Here is a 21,611-nt window from a genome sequence, read left to right on the forward strand (position 1 = left end):
AGGGGACACGGGTTCTATCCCTGCTCCAGGAAGATCCCACATGCCACGGAGCAACTAAGCCCTTGCACCACAACTATTGAAGCCTGTACACTCTAGGGCCCCTGTGCCACAACTACTGAGCTCGAGTGCTGCAACTACTGAAGCCCGCGAGCCTAGAGCCCGTGCTCTGCAATGAGAAGCCACCGCAATGAGAAGCCCGCGCACCGCAACGAAGAGTAGCCCCCACTCGCTGCAACTAGAGAAAGCCCGCACGCAGCAACAAAGACCCAACGCAGCCAAAAAAAAGCTCACGGCTGTGTGACTAAATAGGAACTTTCATACACAGCTTTTTTCCTAAAGTGAAAACGGACTGATTTAGCATGTTTTCTTTAAAAAATTTTAGCAATGACCTTAATATAAGGTTTGTAACTCTGACCCCATAACACAAGAAAGCTATCCTAAGAAAACCAAAGATGTAGTCAAAAAATTAATGCTCAGAACTCCCTGGCGGTCCAGTGGTTAGGACTCCACACTTTCACTGCTGAGGGTCTGAGTTCAATCCCTGACTGGGGAACTAAGATCCCACAAGCAGTGAGTTGCAGCCAAAAAGAAACCAAAAAACTGAAAAACAATGTTCATTAATTATAGCATTATCTTTAGTATTAGAAAAGCTGCAACCAACTAGTAAGTCCAATAAAGGAAGTTAATGATATGATGGTATATTCATTAAAGAGAATTCTGCAGACATTAAAAATGCTTTTCTAAGAAGGAGGAATTTAGTGACACGGAGAAATAGCCACATTACATGGGGAAAGAAAAGATGCCAAAGAAGAAAACAATCCCAATCTCACAAAAACATACACGCATAGAAGAAAACTGTACAATTAACATTTGGGGGGTACCTCTGGATAAAAGGATCATGGATGACTTATTTCCTTTATTTCCCTCCCCCAGATTTTGTGGACTTTAAAATGTAATACACAGATCTATCTCATTTTTACCTTCTGTATCATGTTCGACAGCATGATATACTCTAATGAAAGTTTCTTGTGGAACATTTAGGTTATTGCCAATTTCTATTACACTGTAACAAAAATATCCTTATACATGCTCCTTGGTACAAATGACTTCTTTATGATATTTAAGTATAAATGCTGAATCAAAGGTTGTGCATATTTTAAATACTACCAAATCCACCCCGCCCACACACACACACACACAAAAGGCTGTATCGATTTAAACTCCTATGAAGAACAAGAGTACCTAATTCCCCACCCCTGCCAAAACCCAGTACGGGCATGCCTCAGAGATATGCCTGTTTGGTTCCACTGCAATAAAGTGAGCATCACAATCAAGTGGATCACAAATTTTTTGGTTTTCCAGTGCATATAAAAGTTTTGTTTACACTATTCTGTAGTCTATTAAGTGTGCAATAGCACTATGTCTAAACGATGTAGATATCTTAATTTAAAAAATACTTCATTGCTAAAAAATGCTAACCATCATCTGACAACAGCAGGGTTGCCACAAACCTCCAATCTGTTAAAAAAAACAACTCAGTATCTGTGGAGCACAAAACGAGGTATGCCTGTATTTGCCTCATCGTGTGCGTGCGTGAGAGTGACTATGACAGGCATTTTGATTTGCATAACTCTAGGCAAAGTTAAACCTCTGTGGATACTTGGAGTTATTCAGATATCTTTTTCCTGGAAATGCTTTGCCAGATGCTTAGCCTATTCTACTAGACTGTTCATCTAATTTATAGAACACCTGTATGTTCTGGACATTAATCTGTATTTTAAATGTGTAAACCTTCCCCTAAGTTTATTTATCACCTGTTGACTCTGAGGAGTCTTGCTGGATTTTATTCTTATAAAATCAAATTCATCAATCTTTTTCTTTTATAGCATCTATGGTTTCAGCCTGGTTCAAAATTCCATCCAGGTAAAAACCCTGAGGATTTATAAAGATATTTTCCTGTATTTTCTTTTAAAAGTTTTGGATTTCGTTACATTTAATTCTTCAATCCATCAGAAATTGATATTTATGAATGGTATGAGATAGAGATCTAATTTCATTTTATTTTTTCCATAAGAGTCAACTGTTTCAATACTGTTTATTGAAAAATCTCTTTTGCCCAGAAACTGAAATGCCACTTTAATTCAATGCTCATTTCCATGTGGAATACAGAGAATACAACCTCTTGCACTTCCCCCACTGTAAGCACTGCCCACACTCTAGATCCGAACTGCCTGGCCACCAGTCTGTCTCTTCTATTAGACACCGAGTTCCTTGATGACAGGTGCCAAGACTGGCTGACTGGGGAATCCCCAAAACCTGGGCACAGAGCCAGACACTATTCAACAAAGCTTTATATGTACTTTAATTTTTCATTTTACAACTGAACCAAATTGAAACCAAGAATGAAACCACTTTCTGCAAACTCCACCCCAACCTACTGGAACACTATGACTAATTTGGAAATGCCAGAAATGGCTTGCTGAAAGGCTAAATCTCTGACAGTAAAAAGATATATTCAAGGAACCTTAAAGGGTATACACCCACCATTATCTGCCCCCAAATTAACCGAACTTACCTCCAAGATGAATAGGATGTTCTACATTCATCCATTTGGATTTGGGCAAGGCCACCAACACCCCTTTCTGCCTCTTCATCAGCTGCATTGTAATGGTATCACCAACAACATACTGATGTGATTCTGTGGCAACAACACTGTAACATGGACATTTATATGTAGCAGGGCAAGGAGTTAGCAGACTGGGATCTAATCTAGTAAATATCTCCGTCTTACCTCTTGAGATCCTTCTTATGCACAGAACTGTAACAGATGGGACATTTACTCCAGGTCTTCTCGCTCAATGAAAGATAGTGCAGGATGCATGCCCAGCAGAAGATGTGTCCACAACGGGTTATCTTGGCTGCAGTAGGTGGATATAGGCATATTGGGCAAGATGGCACTTCATGGCTACAAATGCGCTGAAACAAAATGCCACCACAAGTTAAACTACTTTCAGAAATGACTACGGATTACCAAAGTTAAAGCCTCTCCTCTTCCATCCCCATCCCTATACAGCTCTAACAACACATCTTCACAAAACTGTTCAACAGTGCAGGTATATGTACAATAGCGCTTCAAGCAAATCATAAAGGAAACAGTAATAATAGTTCAATATACTAAAACAACTATACAACAGGTATTTTGGGGGTTCTACATCAAAGGGAAAAAATGACAGAAATCAATATATGATCCCATTTACAAAAAAAGATTTATATGTACGCATACATAAAGGCACAAAAAGGTTCTAGAAGTAATGTACCGGTAATTTCCAAAAGAGGAGTCAATGAGACTTCCACTTTATACTGTACGTCTCTACTTTTTTTTTAAACCAATGCATATAAAACCTAAGTTTCATAGACCTTCTATGTCATTTTCAGATGATTCTATGAATTTTCACAGTAATGGGAGTCCAGGCTTTGGGTCCATCATTTTGAAACTACATCATATAACCTCGGAGTGACAAGGGGATACCCAGAGCCCATAACAGAGAAGAGAAAACAAACACAGCAGTAGCTTGGACAGAAGTACAGCTGTGTAGCTCATTTCACCTGTCACAAGGCCAAGGCCTAATCTGATACTGATTACTACAAATGGCTACCAATGAAGCAGTGTCCATGTAATGAGTCCATCCTGGGTCAGGAGGGTAACCAGAGTTCTCATATTCCTCTGATTACTTCTTCCCAGAAGAGAAGAGGTAGTAGACAGGACTGCTTTTGTCCTACAGATCAGAGCCCTCCAACACCCAGTCCTGCAGGCCAGAGCCAATTAGCACTAAATGAACTCCAGAAGAAACCAGGACTGATCTCTGGAAAACATCTACACTAAGGCCAGGCAGAAAGTGGGATCAGCAGTAAACCCAGCCAAAAGCTGCTGTCACCACGGTCCCTTTCTTTAGTTCTCTCTCCCACTAACAGGTTATAAGCTTAGCTGAGCTACTCACCACTTGCTCCACAAAGTCCCAGTTGACTAAGGTATCAGGATCAGCAAAATGAACTGTGTAGTCTTGGTCTTCAGACACCACAAACTGGCAGCTAAAAAATAGGGAGAGACAAGTAAAAGGCACTGTCAGAATCTACCAACAAGCCTTCAGCAGAAATTCATCATCTCTTTACTTAGAAATCAAATGCAGGCCATTAGCAGCCATGCTTTGTGAAGCACTAAACTAGGACTTCAGCCTCAGTTCCAAGTCCTGGCTCTGGAAGGAATCCAAAGACTCAGCGGGTAGGAGTCTACCATGAACTCTGTTTCTTCTGCTTTCAGGCCCAGCCAAGCTGCCTGCAGGCCCTCCTCTGGACTAAAATTAAGCCAGACTGTGGCTCCATCAACCAGAAGGGAAGCCAGATCTCCTCCCTCACCCCCAGAAACCACTAGTCTTCAAGGCAGTAGAAAAAACTGTCCCCACTCAATCTTTTGAGTACTAGCTTTTTGGTTATTTTGGCCACGCCACACGGCTTAGGGGATTCTCAGTTCCCTGACCAGGGATCGAACCCAGGCCACAGCAGTGAAAGCCTGGAATCCTAACCACTAGGCCACCAGGGAACTCCCACCAGTTTATATAAAGTACTAAATGGTTACTTCAGTCTAGATCTAAGGTCAAACCTTACATTATAACTAATGCCACACAAAAGGAAACAAAAGAGAATCAGTATTTGAGCAAATGTATGCCAAGCACTCCAACTTGGCACTCAATTCTCCCTTAAGTAATTTCTCCTCCTTTACAGAGAAAAAGCTGAATCTCAAAGTGGTTAGGTAAGTTACCCAAGGTCGAAGGCCAAAACAAGATTCAAATCTGGATTCAATTCCAAAGCAAACACTTTTACTACCTCATCATGATACTAAAGCATTATTTAATTTTAGCATTTATTTATTTAAGCTAAATAAATAAATTTATTATCTTCTTTTGAGCACCAAGAACATCCACTTGAAACACATCTGTGTTTTCAAAGTGAGGTGAGTGAGAGACACACAGAGAGAGACAGAGAGAGAGAGAGACAGAGACAGAGAGACAGAGAGAGAGACAGAGAGAGAGACAGAGAGAGAGAATCAACTCTGTTTCCGCCTCTCTCCCACAGTAGTTTAAAAGAAGCCTCTTTGCACCACAAATGCCCAAAGGCTCAACTTCACTTCCCTCTTAAGAGTAGCCATACTCACTTGGCTTGTAAAAACAATTCCTTGTTAAAAGGCTTATGTCCCCACTTGTTCCTTTTTCCCCAGCTGCCATGTCCACTGCCTTCAAAATGACCTGCCTGGCCACGGGGTTCAAAAGTGAAATTCAACAAGTGATTCAGGTTGATCTTCTTCGGACCAGAGAACTGGGCAGGGCTAAACTCTGCCCGCTGAGCCTCTGCTACCTAGAGAGAATGAGAATAAATCAGAGGATTTTAGATTAGGATGACACTTGCTAAATGACAGCAGAAACCTGCACAACCCCTCCTTCTACACGGCTTAAAATATTAACTAAATAAAACACAGGCTTATATTTAGTAAACAATTTTCCTAGGACGGGGTAATGCAAAAGTCTACCTAAGATCTAGATGGGAGTGGAAAAAGAGAAAAAGAGCCTCTAACATACAATTACTTATAAACTATTTAGTCTGCCCTAAGTGGCAATTAACCATTAAATGACAAAACCCAGCATGAACTTCTCTAGCTATCTTGAAGCACAAAGATTTACTTACCGGATTAATCTTTCCACAGTCCCGTAAGACTCCTACACCTTCACTCTTGTTAGCTACTTGCTCTCTGGTTTGTTTCTGGTCAAAATGAATCTGTGGAACTATACTCTGGAGGCGGCCTGCAGGCAGCTACTAACTGCCATAGGCTTCAGGATCCTGCCAGAGACCTCCTGTCTAAGACACACACTGCTATTCATTGTTAATTAAAACTGACAGAATTAGAACATGTAGGCAGACTAGCTCTGTGTCCAGAAATAAATCCAATCAGCACATTCAGAAACAGCTTAGAAAGTGACAAGAAACCACGTGTGAGAAATACCATTGCACAGAGATGGAAGATTTATTGTGTTGGAGCTTTTGTGGTCCTCCTAACATTCCCAAATTGAAATGGTACAGGTACCTGCTATAAGTCAGCTAGTCCATTTTCTAATCCCACTTTCCCAATTAACGTCATAGGCACTTGGCCCTGTCACTAAATACTAGTAAAGAGTCACTTTTTTTTTGGTAAGCCTGTTTTACGTTTATTTTTTTTTAAGATTTTTTTTGATGTGGACCTTTTTTTTTTTAAGTCTTTATTGAATTTATTACAATACTCCTTCTTTTTTATGTTTCGGTTCTTTGGCTGTGAGGCATGTGGGATCTTAGCTCCCCGACCAGGGATCGAACCGCGCCTCCTGCATTGGAAGGCGAAGTCTTTAACCACTGGACCACCAGGGAAGTCCCTGAAGAGTCACTTTAAATAGCTATATACCATTATATTACGATAGGTATACTATAATGCCTTAGTGTAGGACAGATTGTTCATGGCTTTTCCAGCATTAACAAAATAATGCTATGATAAACACAGTTGACAGACCTTTGTGCACAAACATTTGAGCACCTACAATTATTTCTTTTGAATGTAGAGTAGGAATTACTGAGTCAAAGGAAATGCAAATTTAAGGCTTTTGCTGCTTGTTAGTAAAGTCAAATTTAGAGTTTAATGAGCAACACTTGTATATACACGATAAAGAAATCTAAAGAGTACAAAAAAGCGGACTTCCCTGGCGGTCATGTGGTTGAGGCTCAGCGCTTCCACTGCAGGGGGCGCGGGTTCAATCCCTGGTCAATCGGGGAACTGGGATCCCGCATGCCTCGCGGTGAGGGCAAAAAGAGTACAAAAAGGGATAAAGCCAAAGATACCTTCTATTCCAGAGGCAACCAATATATCCTCTGAGATATTCTATGAATACGGAATCAGAGTATATGATCTTTATGATTAAATACAGTGGCATATCACACAGTTAGGCAATCTCCTTTTATCTTAACAGATCTTGGGAGACAACACCTCCCCCTCACTGTTTATGTAACTCACCAGAGGAAGCCCAAGACTTCCAGGTCATCCCTTATCTCTCACCCCTAGACTCTCATGTCCATAGGCTCTGCCTCCCCTAATCAGTCTTCCACTCTAATGCCCCAAACTCAGATAAGAGCTCATGTTCACTCAACAAAATCTACCACATTCTCAACCTTCTACCTTCATCTTTTTACCACTAACGGCCCACTGTCTCTAATACTGCCCATCATAATTCCTGATTACACTTCCAACATGTTCACCTCTCAGTTCCTTGACTTCCTCTCCTCCAATCAGCTTGCCCTCCACTCTACCTCTGCCACCCACTGCCATGGGCATACCATCTAGAGCTGTGCTGTCATAACAAAGCAGCCACTACTATCCAGATATGATGGCTACTGAGCACTTGAAATGTGGCCAGTACCACATCATGAAATAGCATTTTAGCTATATTGGATTAAATATATTAACATTAATTTCATCGTTTTTACTTGTTTACTGTGACAACTAGAAAACTTTAAGTTACATATTTGGCTTGCCATTTCTATCTTAGCATTTCTACTGGATGGCACTGCTCTACAGTCTAGACCACAGTAGTAATAACTGCACCTCTTCCACCATCTTAATTTTGAGCACCCTACCAGCAACTCACTCCTTTCTCAGCTTGTTTCCGTTAGTTCTGATTCTAACAACTTTTCACCTCCATTGGGATCTCCAAACCAGTGATCCAACACCCTCCCCCCAAATCTTCTTTCCTTATTTGGCTCTGATCCTATTGCATTGCCCTCTTCTCTTTGTCAGCTGTACTCACCAGGCAAAACTTTCCCAATTAACCCACAGCATCAGAGCAAGTAAACATGGCTAAAGAACACAACCACACCATACCAACCAGCCTCACTAAAGTAGACCTTTCTGCGGCCCAGCGGTCATACTGCAATCCTATTACGCTTCTGTGCTCCACGGATTCCCCCAGACACCCAGACAAATCCTCCAGTCCTCTGGTTTCCAAACCTCCTCTCTTGGCTCACCTTTTACACTTCACTGAGACAGTAAGAACAATCAGAAAAGAACTCCAACGTGCTCCTAGTCTGCCTTCCTCTTGTTACTGTGGATGAACTGGCGAAGCTCCTAAGCCAACTCCTCCACCTGTGCGCTAGACCCCAACTCCTCAGGAACTCAAGGACACTTCTAGTAATTCTCTCTCTCCTCTGCATCACATTTTCCCTCTTACCAGAACAATCCCATTAGCAGAAGTATGCTGCATTTCTCTAAGCTTAAAATCTCTCTTGACCTCACATTCCCCTCAAGCTACTGCCTCACCTCTCTGGTCCCCTGTAAGAGCAAAACCACTAGAAAGTAACTATCTAAACTTGCTGTTTCTTCTTCATATCCTCTCTAAAGCTATGCCAATCAGGTTTTTGTCCTCACCACTCCACCAAAGCAGCGCAAGGCCAAAAACCTAAACTACCTTCCCATTTCCAAATCTAAAGGTCAACTTTCCATCCGAATCTTCTTACCCAGCCTAACAGCAGCACAGGACAAAACAAGCCATTTCTCCAAATGGCTTTCAGTTCTCTTCCTCCCTTTTTGCTGGTTCCTTATCATCCTGACTCCAGGCTCAGTCCTTGAATCTATTCCCTTTTCGCAACACTCACTCCTTAATGATCCCACTTAGTTCCATAGTTGCAAACACCAAATGTACATGGACAGCTCTCTAGCCAGGGTCTCCTCCTTGAACTCGACTCAGTTAACAGCCTATCTATACTCAGAGATCCAACAGGCATCTCAATGCAAATATAACACTTCCAAATGACATTCTTTATCTAATCTAAACATCCCCCTTCCCTCCCCATCCCAAAACCCTGTACTCCTCTTGAACTTGCCCCCATTTCAGCAAACGGTACCTGAATTGGGCCCCTACCAAAAACACTAGTCATTTATTTCTCTGCTCAAACCCCATATCTAATCTATTTAAAAATCCTGCTGGCTCTACCTGCAACTATCTCCCCAAATATGATCCCCTCTCATCACTATCACTCTGTTTCAATCAATCTCACCAGGAATACCTTAATAAGCTCCTAACTAGTCTCCCTGCTTCCACTCTCCCCTTTACAATTCCAAGTCAGATTACCTTACTTCTCTTCTTAAGCCCCCCAATAGCTTCCCATCTCTCTGAACAAAAGCCAAAGTCCTTCAAGGGCCTATGTGATCTGATTCCTCTGTCTTACTCTTTGGCTTCATTTCCTGCTTCTCCACCCATGGTAGCCTATTTGCTTTACCTCAAACACACGAAAAACATTACCATCTCTGGTCCCTTGTACTTGTAAATTCGCTCTTGCTAACACACCCTTCCTCAAATTCTACTGTGTGCTCCCTTGCTTCATTCAGGACTCAGAGAGTCCTCAGAGAAGCTTTCCTTAGCCACCTCCTAAAACTACTCTTTGTTACTCTCTATCCCTTTACCGCTCTCAGTCTACTTTTTTTTTAATTTAATAATTGTATTTATTACATAACGATTTGTTTATTGTCTCCCCAAACTAGATTATAAGCTCTACCCAATGCTGTATTCCAAACTCTAAATGATATTTAGTGCATAGTAGATGAGGAATAAATTTCTGGTGAGTGAATGAATTCTTCCATTAGTGCATCCATTAAATCTTGTTGTATACTGGTTACATAGTAGGCAACATTCAAACAGCAGGATAATATATTTAACCAACAATGTATTTAACTCTGATAGCATTTAGTTTGTTTCCTAAATTGTACAACTACAAACAATGTTGCAATGACCTCCCTTGTACATGAGTCTTTATGCACTTACAGAAAGATATCTAAGAAACTCCTAAAATCAGAGTACCTGGGACTAAGAATATATAGCATTTTACATTTTTCTAGATACTACTGGGCAAATTAATGTCATTAATTAATGCCATTTTATTACCTAAATATTCCAAAGTGTACCTATAAATCAAGAGTGATAATAAAAGGATGACACAAAATTTTTTTAAAGCATGATACAAATTACAGTACCCGAAATTTGCTATAATTTCTCACAATCCATAATTACAATGTCTTCCAAGAAAATGTTCATAACCTTCAAGGGAAGAAAGGAGGAGAAGTTCCAAACCTAGTTAATCCTCAACTACTCAAGTAATTCAGAAAGGGGGGGAACTCTTGCTCCAACCACTAATAAACTGGGGATGGGGGGATCAGACCTCATGCTTCTTATGTTCTAGAAAGGACATTCTAAAATTCCGTACCTCATCTCGTCTTCCACCATTGAAAGAAGAGCTAAAGAGTTTGTTGCTGCTGCCGCCGCCCCTTTGAGGAGGCATCTTATTAAAAGTTTTGCTTTTCTGTGAATTGGAGCGACGGGACTGGTTGATAAAATTTTCATTTTTGGGGTAGGAAGGTTCACGTTTGCGATTATAACGCTTGGATCCACTTGAGTTCTTTCCATCTGAAAGCAAGAAATGTGAAAAAATTAGTTAAGAAATGATACATATACTTGACGAATTGCTCTCCACCTCCCAACAAAATTGTGTTTAAACAAAGGTAAGTGGGCCCTTCCATGACCTCCAAGCTATCTGGGTTGGGCCAGAGCATCAGTGCTTTCGGCAAGACATTACACAGTAAGGTGAAAAAAAAAAAATTTTTTTTTGGAATGAAGCCTAAAGGGTCCCTCCCTCAGGAGGGACACAATATAGATCAAACCACACAGACTCTCAGTTCACAATGTCTTTCTTTATAACGGAGCTTAATCACTGCTCTTGTATTGATACAAATCCATTCAGACAGAGTGACAGAAAAAGAACAGCCTATCTATATTAAGGAAAAGTACTTTATCTGGAGGCAGGACAGAAGGCATTCTTCTTAAATTACTACAACACAGCTAGACCCTATACCGCAATGGTGTGGCCTAGGTCTTAGCAGATATACAGAAGGCACAAAAGCAAAACAATATTTACATACGTTTTAGAGGTCAAACTGAGAAGCTATTAAATTGACAAAACAAAAGAAGTTGGACTCTAAGAGTATATCAGCATGAAGTTATACCCTTTTAAAAATTGTTTCTTGCTTTTTTTCTCCAATTACAAGAACATAAGTTCAATTTTGGAAACCAGAAGAATAAATTCGCCAGTGCCCATGGAATACCAACCTATGAAGTGTTTAATTTCCTTTTATTCTCCATTTTATACACTCATCACACATCTTCCACAGAATGACAGGCATATAAGATATATTGTCTTCCACCTATTACTCCTTGAGCATTTGCATGCACCCCTAGGCTTCAAAAACACGATTAATGGCCACACTGTTGTCTACCATATGCTATGGCGTAACATAACCAATTTGTTGTACATTTAGGTGGTTTCTGACTTTTTGTTTATTTAATATAATAGTATTGGGAGCCTCTTTATACAGAGGCCTGTGTGTATAATTATGTCAAGTTCTCAAAGTAGAATTAGCAGATTAAGTATGATCATAAAGCCTTTTACACATCCTCAAGTTGCTTTCCAGAACCATACCAATTTATTTATATTCTAACAACAGTATAAGAGAGAACATCTAGTTTACTACATTCTTTATAATACTGAGTTGAATAAACTTTGTTAAACTGAAGGGTCAAAATAATTTGTTTCAAATTTGAATTTCTCTGATGACTAGCAACAAACAGTTTTTCAGTCTGTTAACCATTTGTATTTTGTGTAAAGAGCTCGTTTGTATTCTTTGCCCCACTTTTTCTACTGCAGAGCTGAACTGCATAGATTATTTTGTCCAAATTGAACAAAGAACCCTGACCAGACACTTTTTTTTTTTTTTTTTTTGCGGTATGTGGGCCTCTCACTGTTGTGGCCTCTCCCATTGCGGAGCACAGGCTCCAGACGCGCAGGCTCAGCGGCCATGGCTCACGGGCCCAGCCGCTCCGTGGCATGTGGGATCTTCCCAGACCGGGGCACGAGCCCGTGTCCCCTGCATCAGCAGGCAGACTCTCAACCACTGTGCCACCAGGGAAGCCCCCAGACACATTTAACATGTGCAAAAGTTTACCAGCTTTAAAAAAAAAAGCAGGGGAGAGGAGGCAAAATAAAACCTATCTGAGAACCTGAGGCCCATACCAAGTAAATAACGGTGAAAGGTCCCCAAATTAGTCTTCAGACAAAAAAAGACTGATCTTTCTTGTCCCTTCACTCACTTCATCTTGCCTTATTTCAACAGAGAAATCTGACCAAATCAAGTCTGTACCCTACACTTTAATGGCTTTAAAAGCAAGAACAGAGAAAACAGAAGTTGGGGGACTTTTAATGAAGAAATCCATTAGGCTTACTCTCAAACTTTAAAGGGGTGGTAGTTTATAAAGTCGAGAAGACTCCAGGGCTTCCCTGGTGGCGCAGTGGTTGGGAGTCTGCCTGCCGATGCAGGGGACACGGGTTTGTGCCCCAGTCCGCAGAGCGGCTGGGCCCATGAGCCATGGCCTCTGAGCCTGCGCGTCCGGAGCCTGCGCTCTGCAATGAGAGAGGCCCCAATCATGAGAGGCCCGCGTACCGCAGGAAAAAAAAAAAAAAAAAGACGACTCCAGCATGAGCCTCAGAAACTACAACCCCCCCCACCTGCCAAAATATAGCTTAATCCTATTTATGTTAAAAATATATAATTAATAGAAACGTGTCTGGAAAGGCAACAGAGCAGGCTGTTAATGACATTTACCTTTGGGAAATGAAGCTATTCACGTTGGCCTAAAACAGTGGTTCTCAATCCTACAGTTTGTAGGAATCACCCAGATGAGCTTTTAAGGGATTCTTGTGCTCAGGCCTCACCCTCTAAAATTCTGACCTAAGTAAACAGAATTACTGTTCTGTATACTAATAATTTGGATAATTAAAAAACTGTAAGTACCTACAAGAAATTATTTCTAGACAAGGTGACCAGCTTCTTTTACAGCAGACAAAAATAAATCCAAGGTGAAGCATATCCTCAGGGAAAAGGAAACATCAGCTGATAAACCAGAGTCCAGATTTTCGAAGCAACCACTTCACACTCAGTTTGCCAGCAACATGGGATAAATGAGAGGTATGTCATCCTCTCCAAACCTGACCAGTCATGTGAGATGGCAGCACTGTCAACAGAACAGATGGTCAAAGAAACACTGCCAGGCTAGGGTTCACTCCTACCAGTCACCTTTCAATCCCAGTTAGGGAAAGTGACCAGAGCTTAAAAGTTAGAATTTAAGAACTAGACTTTTACCTACTACTTCAGTTCGCAACAGTTACAGTCAAACATGGCATCAGTGGTAACAATTAGAAAATGAAACTTCAGATCTCAAATTCTGCCTTGCTCTGAACCCATGAAATCAGTAAGATTTCAAATTAACGGAAAATTCAGAGGGATACAGAACCCCAGCTAACTTTACCATGAAAAGAAATGAGGTTTTATGAAGAGGATAGGCATATGCAGAAAACATATGTTCCCCAAACCTTATTATCCAAGACTATTTCAGATGATCCTGCATTTGACCCTGTTGTTTTCAAGACCTAATAGATTTAGACTGCACAGATTTAGGTAAAGCCAGATTCTACACTTCAAGGGCTCAAAAAGGTAACCTGGCACTCAGAAGGAGGGCTGTTTTCATTTCTTCACTTATTACCACACTGGCAAGGAAATGGTTTCATAATGCTTACAGAACTGCTGACAGTGAACTGCTCACTTCTAAAACATTACGACAACTGACCACATAAGGATTCAAGATTTTAGTTGCTAAAATCCACTCCCTCATCTTGTCTTTCACTTACCTACAGGCGTGAAGTCAGACATCTAAAGTGAGAGGCTGGCTCTTATCTCTAGACCCAGGCAGCTAAAGATTGAAGGTAGTTAGGCCTGGGACCCAGAGATAAAACTCAGGAGTGCTATTTCTGAGGCAACTTGCCAGAATATACATGTGAATAAGTTGGGGGATGAATCTGTCCTCCTTTCTCTAATAGGAGATAGCAATGAGGTGATCTGCTTTAGATTCTGGAAAACAGACAAAAAAGTCAAACTAAGTTCCTAGGACACACATATTCTCTGTTGAAAGTTTTAAATTTCAAAGTGGTTGTTCACAATCCTGGCTGCACAAGAGAATCATTTGCAGAGACTTTTAAAACTATGGATGTCAGGGCCCAAACCAGACCTAAAGAATCAGAAAGAATTGCTAGGGAAGAGCCCCACACATCCTTATTAAGAAAAAAAAAAAAAAAAAGGTCCTTAAGAGATTCTAATGCACACCCAGAGCTGAGAACTGCCAAAAACTATCAAGACACATTCCAAAATGGACCATTAGTTAAATGGCTCAAATCCAGAACACAGGAGACTTGAAAACTTAATCCACTGTGTCTCAGCTGTCCCACATTTCCCTAAGAGAAAGGTCTCCACCAAGTAACAGTAAGCATATTTCAGTCTCTTCCCCCAATTACCAAATAACAGGCCATAAATTTTTCAGTTAAAAAATTTGGCAACATCAACATTTCTAGCTGTAGTTGTAACAGGTGGGACAGTCTACAGATCAGAATACCAGCCAGAAAGTTTCTGCTGCTGATTCATGCCATGTCACAAGCAAGTTGCTTACCCATCATCCAAAGCGGTTGACAAGCACCTCTGGAGGGGCAACATATGGCCTTACTACAGAATCAACTGATAACTGAGTCCAGCTGAAATTATTAATTCTGAATGAAAGGAAGAGAGATGGGGTATCAGGAATGACACATGTGCCAATAAGTTACTTGCTTGTTAAGTGAATTTATATAAAGTGTACTTAGTAATATTGCCTGGAACTTCTTAGGAATTTACTTGGACAATTACTCTAACTCCTGGTTTTCTTGTCAGTAAAATAGGGCTAATCCTCTCCCCTCCCTCCTCATAGAGTCATGAGGACTAAGAGAAAACTTCTGTAAAATGCCTACCCCGGTGGCTGGCACATAGTTGCTGTTATTTGAAAGCCTATTATTAATAAATCTAAAATTCCTATCAAGAGCACCTATTAGACTTTCAAAAAGCCATAGAAACCAAGGACTCAAGCCAACCAGCCTGGAAATTCTTTTAACTTCCCTAAATGGTGTTTATTGAAGGCTTTAAGTCACCTCAATTTTCAAAGCCATCAAAACCTCCAGGTCCATTTACAGCTCAGAGGCTTTCTTCAGAGCAGATTACCCCTAGTAACCTGGCTTCTGGTACCGGAATATAAGAGGAAGAGTGTCAGGACAGTGCTTCATACCACCAACCTCAAAATAACTGCTTCATAATACCTGACCTTCCTTTAACCTCCATGGCAGTACCATCCCCCACCCAGAAGGATGGGGCAAGAGACTGGTTCCGGGCCAGGGTCCATTGTTTGCCCCAAAACAGCCAGGTCTCTCTCTTGCCTCTTTTTACTTTCCTTGCTCTTTTTTTTTTTTAAATCAGTTTACTGTTTGTTTTTTTAAATATTTATTTTTATTTATTTATTGGCTGTGTTGGGTCTTTGTTGCTGTGCGCAGGCTTTCTCTAGTTGCAGTGGCTTCTCTTGTTGTGGAGCATGGGCTCTAGGCGCATAGGCTTCAGCAGTTGCAGCATGTGGGCTCAGCAGTTGTAGCTCACAGGCTCTAGAACGCAGGCTCAGGAGCTGTGGCACACGGGCTTAGCTGCTCCGCGGCATGTGGGATCTTCCCGGACCAGGGATGGAACCCGTGTCCCCTGCACTGGCAGGCGGATTCTTAACCACTGTGCCACCACGGAAGTCCCTCTTTGCTCTTTCTAAACAACTTTCCCCGAACTCTAAACCACCTCTCTCCTCTGGGCTACATTCCTGGGATATTTACTGTTGAACGTTCTTAGAACTACATCTTAGCACTACTGGAACAAAACTGTAGGAACAGATCCAAGAAAAGGAGTATTATGCAAATGTTTGAAGCAATTAGCCAAGGCAAAGAAACTGTGGTATGCCAATCTGGCCAGAAAGATCAAGTAAATCCTGTTAGCCAAATGTACTTATTTCCTGTGTGCATGAAGGGCAAACCTAAGCCAGTCGCAGGAACAAAGACTTAAGTATATTTATCATGTAACTAGGAAGCAAATGACCATTTATTACACACATGGTTTACAGAATTAGAAACCAAAGATTTTTTTCTCATGTGAGGTAGGAAAAGAAGAGTGGAAAAGGGAATTAAATATTTAAAAACTGAAAAACTCTTGTTCTTGTTACTTTAACAAAAGACAGACAAGTTGTAAGTCATGTCTTTTCACCTCACCTTTCCTGTTCTTCCTTCAACTCAGTACCATGAAACTCAAGAGGTCCCTTCAACAATTTCCAGCTGAATCAAGTACATCAAGTGTTGAGTCAGCTTCTGAAATCCTACAGAAATCTTTTTACGGAATTATGCAAAATTTCAACCTACTCTTTTGTTAGAGCAGCCATCTAGAAGTAGAAGTCACTGTGTAAGAGATCCTGAACAATATCTGCTATGGTAGCATTAGTCTTAGTTGTAATGTTCTTAAGGCAGTATATGCTACCTTTCAGCTCAACCTTAGCCAATATCTAGTTTCCTAAGCCATTTTTAATCTCTATTTACTGTCTCTGAATTTGTTCCTAAATGCAAACAGGTGATTATGGTTGATGATGAACTCTATTTAGCTACAGGCCTATCCTTCCTTTTTGCTAAGGGAATATACATAGCAGCAGCCAGAAAAGTAGGCAATAGCAATGGCAAACATATTCAAGCTCTCTTACAGACACATTAAACAAAAACTAATGCTACCAGAGGGCACACCTGTGTATTTCATAAAGCCCAGCAAAAAAGTCCTTTCCGTGAGTTTTTACTTCCTTCCTCAGAAGCTTTCAATTGATAAGGTGAATAGTGTTTTAGAAGTCTTTCATGGGGTTTTTGTTTGGGGGGGAAGGGGAACGTCCGTGGCAGCCCAGTGGTTAAGACTCCATGCTTCCACTGCAGAGGGCACGGGTTCCATCCCTGGTTGGGGAACTAAGGAACCCACATGCCCCATGGCAGCAGCGGCCAAAAAAAAAGAGTATTTTATGGGTTTTTTTTTTTTTTTTTTTGCCATGCCGCATGGCATGCGGGATCTTAGTTCCCCTACCAGGGATGGAACCCGTGCCCCCTGCAGTGGAAGCGTGGAGTCTTAACCACTGGACCATCAGGAAAGTCCCTTTATGTAGCTGTTTAAAAAAAAAAAAAATTCACTTAAGTCAGAATGAACCCAGCAATTAATACTTACTCTATACAAGTCTGACTGAAATGTTAACACTGACAAATATTTACTTTGGTCAAACCACAATAGAATTCTGCATCATCCTGTTGGGTAATGAGAGTTAGTTCCACTAATCAACATATTCAAAGTCAGGACAATACAAGTTAAATGCCTTACATACCTCAGATTTGTTGCTGTATTATTTTGTTTGAGTTGGGGCAAACTTTCACCTACTGCTTCACTAAATAATAAATCAACTTAAGGCATTTACTGCAACTGATTCATGACTGTAAGTTAGTGGCTTAAACAGGAGCCCCAGAAAAATTAGTTGAGAATTAAGATAGCTGGAGAACCAGAATCTTTAACATCTAGGAATAGAATGCAAAAGTTATTTACCAGCTGTACTGAAAAATATGAAGACTGTTCTAAACTAGTTCCAACTCTGGCCAAGAGGACTGGCAAACCTCTATCTCTAGGGGAGATCTCCGATAAACCTACACATGTGCAAAACCCCAAAATTAGTCTACATAATACTGCCTGACATGGTCTGAGAGTCTACACTTATCCCTGCTTAGATGTTTAAAGCATTCATTCTTATCAAGACAACTGGTCTCCACCTGAGTTCCAAAAGCAAGCTCTAGAAGACCTTGACGTACCAGGTAAACAAGTTTGCTATATAGAGCAGAAAAACTCTGAACTCAACTCAGCCTTACAGTTGTTTTTCTGGTTTTTAAGTCAGCCTTGCAGTTTTCTTAATCTTGGAAGTTTTAAACAACTGGAGCTCCACATCTGGGCACTCCAAATGTTCCCCTCTCTGCCACACATCCCCACTATTCCCACTGAAAACACTTCCTATTACTGCTAATTTAATCAAAATACAAGAGCAGAGCTCTGAAGTAAGATGAAGACATTCAACTCCAGATCTCCTGGCTTCTCACCTTTTTCCTTCTTTAGATGTGAACAATTCCACCCTGCCGGACAGGTGACTGGAGTATTGAAAAAAGAGGTAAAAGCCTAGCCCAGTACCTGGCACATGGTAAGCCCTCAATAAATAGTAGCTATTATCATCATGATGGTCATATTTAATGTTGAGAGGCATGACTACAGAAATGACAAAATCTTCCCCATAAGATGACACCATCCTAGTCTAACAAGGAAATAGACATGTTGTGCATTTGGTGCATAACAGGTGTCAGGTACTCTCCTAAGCATTAGTTCATTTGTTTCCTCAGTTAATCTATTTTCTCCACCTTTACAGGTAAGGAAACTGAGACACTCACTCAAGGTCTGGCAAACCTAAAAAGACTGAATCCAGAGGCTGGTCTCTTAACCACTACTCCACACTAAACAAAGCCATTCAAAGATGAGTCCTCTTCATCTGGGGAGATCTGGGACCAGGTCATTCAACATGAGATTTGAGTTTAACAAATCTCTGGGCCCCACCCTCCCGTTTAAACTTGAACACTACCCAATTCTAATTCAACATTAAGAGTAAATGAACTTAGTGGTTTTAGGAGCGTACGCTGGTGCGTCAGACAAACCAGGTCTTCAGGCCTACTACACATACTAGCTGGTGACCTCACCTTTTCTGAGCCTCAATTTCCTCATCCGCAAAATGGGGATAAGAATAGCATCTACTTCACCGAGCTATTTCGAGCTTTAATGCAAGGATGTACTAAAACCACGCAGTACAGTTCTCATTAAGTGTTAACTAGAAGTAATGGGAGCCATGGGAAAGAGAAAGATATGAATAGTAGAAAGCGGAGCTTGTCCCTGGGTGACCCAGCTGGCACACGAGCGAGGATCCTCCCCAGCATTAGGAGCAGTCGCCCCCCGCCACAGGAGCCCGCCCTTACCGCTCTTGGGTTTAGACTCGCCGGCCGGCCCTGCAGAGGCGGAGCGGGTGGGCTGTTGCCCTTTGCTGCTGCCCGAAGAGGCGGAGGAGCTGCTGGAGCCGCTGTTCTTGTCCATGTCGGAGGCGGTGGCGGCGGCGCTGGGGGAGCTCTGCGGCATCAAAGGGGGCCTTGGCGGCGGCGGCGGCAGTCGGAGCGGAGCGGGCGCGGCGGAGACCCAGGCTCATGGCGTTCGGGGCCGGCGGGGGTCGGCGGCGGCAGCGGTTCTCGGCCTTCATGGCGACATTTTTCCCTGTTTCCTTCCTCGGCTTCTCAAACTGGAAGGAGAAGCGGCGGGCGGGGCTCTTGAGCCCGGCGGCGGCGGCGGTGACCGAGAAGGAGGAGGAGGAGGCCGGGGCTCGGAGGTCCGGGCCGGGCCTGGCGGGGCGGAGGCTGCAGGGAAAGGGGAGGCGAGGGAGGGTGCGCGAGCCCCGCCGGCCGGCCGGACACGCTCTCCCGCCGCGGGGCAAGGGAGAGGGCTTGCTGTCTTGGTGTCGGGGACAAGTGTCTCCGACACAGAGACCGACACTCGCCTCTGGGCCGAGGCCGAGCTGCTCCGGGAATGGCGACGAGTCGCCAAACAGCATCTCGAAGAACCCGGATGAACTATATATAGTGGAGATGTGAGTGTGAAGCACGCTGGGAAATGTAGTTTTATGCCTACATCCGGGTCCAATGGGTTTTTGTTTGTTTGTTTTTTGTTTTTTTTCCTTTGTTTTCCTCCTCAATGTGTGACAGATCTTACAGGATGATGGGACTTGCAGTACAGGTTTTGGTCTTAGTACACTAATAATAATATATACCACTCATAATGCATCCAAACGTTGGAATACCTGTGGAATTCCTTTATTGACTCATTGTAAGTTATAGTTCTTATTCTAGTATTAATATCAATTTATTTATGGCTCTTACTCAATCTCCTAATAATGATAATAATGACAATACTTTACATTTAGTATCACTCTACAGCACTTCCTCATGCAATTACTTCATTTCATTGTCATTTATTAATATAAATCATTGTTAATATTTCATGTCAGTGTTAATAATAATAGTTATCATTGAGTGCTTATCATTAGCAGACACTGCTCTGTGCAGTTTTTATGGAGTATCACATCTATCCTCACAATAATTCAAATTTAAAGACAAGGAAACGGGCTCAAAAAGCTTAGATCATTTGCCATGATCACAAAGCTAATAAGTGACATTCTCAACTACCTGTAAGATAAGCAGCTCTCCATTTTACAGATATGGACACTGAGACTTAGAAAATCACATATGTATTTTAGAAATCATATGACACCCATCTGTACTTTGGAAAATTATAAATGATTCGTTCCAACCGTAGCAGTTCAAGATTTGAAGGATCACAGAAAAACACTGTGAAAAAGATAAATAATTATTATAAATATAACAATAAATAAGGCTAACCTTATCTAGTTAGAAACCTATTATATGCCAGGCACTGTGCTCAGCCCAAAGAATTCCAAAATACATTAATGCAAGAATGTGATAAGGACTATAATAAAGTTGACACAAAATGCAGACCAGAGCAGAGGCCTCAAGGAGAGACATACAAAAATTTAGGAGGGGTAGAGGAGGGCTTCCCCAGAGGTGGTGTTACTTGAGCTGAGCATAGAAGGATGAGCAGAATATCAGCAGTCATAGATGAACAAATAAACAAATAGACAAAATCCTAGACTTCCCCTAATTAGGCCCTTTTGGGTTCCTTATTAATCATCACGTTATACAAAACATTAATAAGTATATACAAGTCAATCCATCTTGCAGTTAACAGTTTTAACTGGGATAAAGGAAATTAGATACTAATCTCATTTTTTCATTTATTTATTTATTATTTATTTATTTATTGGCTGTGTTGGGTCTTCGTTGCTGCACGCAGGCTTTCTCTAGTTGCGGCGAGTGGGGGGCTACTCTTCATTGCAGTGCGCAGGCTTCTCATTGTGGTGGCTTCTCTTGTTGCAGAGCATGGGCTCTAGGCATGCAGGCTTCAGTAGTTGTGGCTTGCGGGCTCTAGAGTGCAGGCTCAGTAGTTGTGGCACACGGGCTGAGTTGCTCCGTGGCACGTGGGATCTTCCGGGACCAGGGCTCGAACCCACGTCCCCTGCATTGGCAGGCGGACTCAACCACTGCGCCACAGGGAAGCCCTAATCTCATTTTTTAAATTTCCTTAAATGCCCTCCAGCAGTCCTTATCTTGTTTTCCCTTTACCAGCTTTTTTCCCACCACAAATCATATTGAAATGAGAGAATGGCTACATCATGCATCAAATTAAGTCTAGAAAATCCTTAAGTCCATTCTTAAGTATGAATAGACGTGGAAGATACACTAAGATTCCTGGATGATTTTTTATTTCCTTTAACAAAGATGTGAGAACTCTGATTACATGGGTGAATCATTCCTTTCTTCTATCTCTC

General features: G+C 41.6%; 1 protein-coding gene across 3 annotated transcripts in view; it reads right to left on the bottom strand.

Annotated features, from left to right (window-relative positions):
• RNF10 (ring finger protein 10) overlaps positions 1-19,744 on the bottom strand; it is a 32,648-nt gene extending 12,904 nt beyond the window's left edge. For all 3 annotated transcript variants that reach the window (XM_079942066.1, XM_079942065.1, XM_079942064.1), the window contains exons 1-6: positions 19,138-19,744; positions 10,327-10,526; positions 5,210-5,409; positions 3,999-4,089; positions 2,792-2,976; positions 2,576-2,712 (exon numbers count right to left, since the gene is read on the bottom strand). In XM_079942066.1, the coding sequence (XP_079798192.1) occupies positions 2,576-2,712; positions 2,792-2,976; positions 3,999-4,089; positions 5,210-5,409; positions 10,327-10,526; positions 19,138-19,294 (970 nt within the window). In that variant the 5' untranslated portion in view covers positions 19,295-19,744. The remainder of the gene's footprint in view (positions 1-2,575; positions 2,713-2,791; positions 2,977-3,998; positions 4,090-5,209; positions 5,410-10,326; positions 10,527-19,137) is intronic.
• Between the last annotated feature and the right edge of the window lie 1,867 nt (positions 19,745-21,611).

This window comes from Stenella coeruleoalba (assembly GCF_951394435.1).
Source record: "Stenella coeruleoalba genome assembly, chromosome: 14".
Lineage (NCBI taxonomy): Eukaryota > Metazoa > Chordata > Mammalia > Artiodactyla > Delphinidae > Stenella > Stenella coeruleoalba.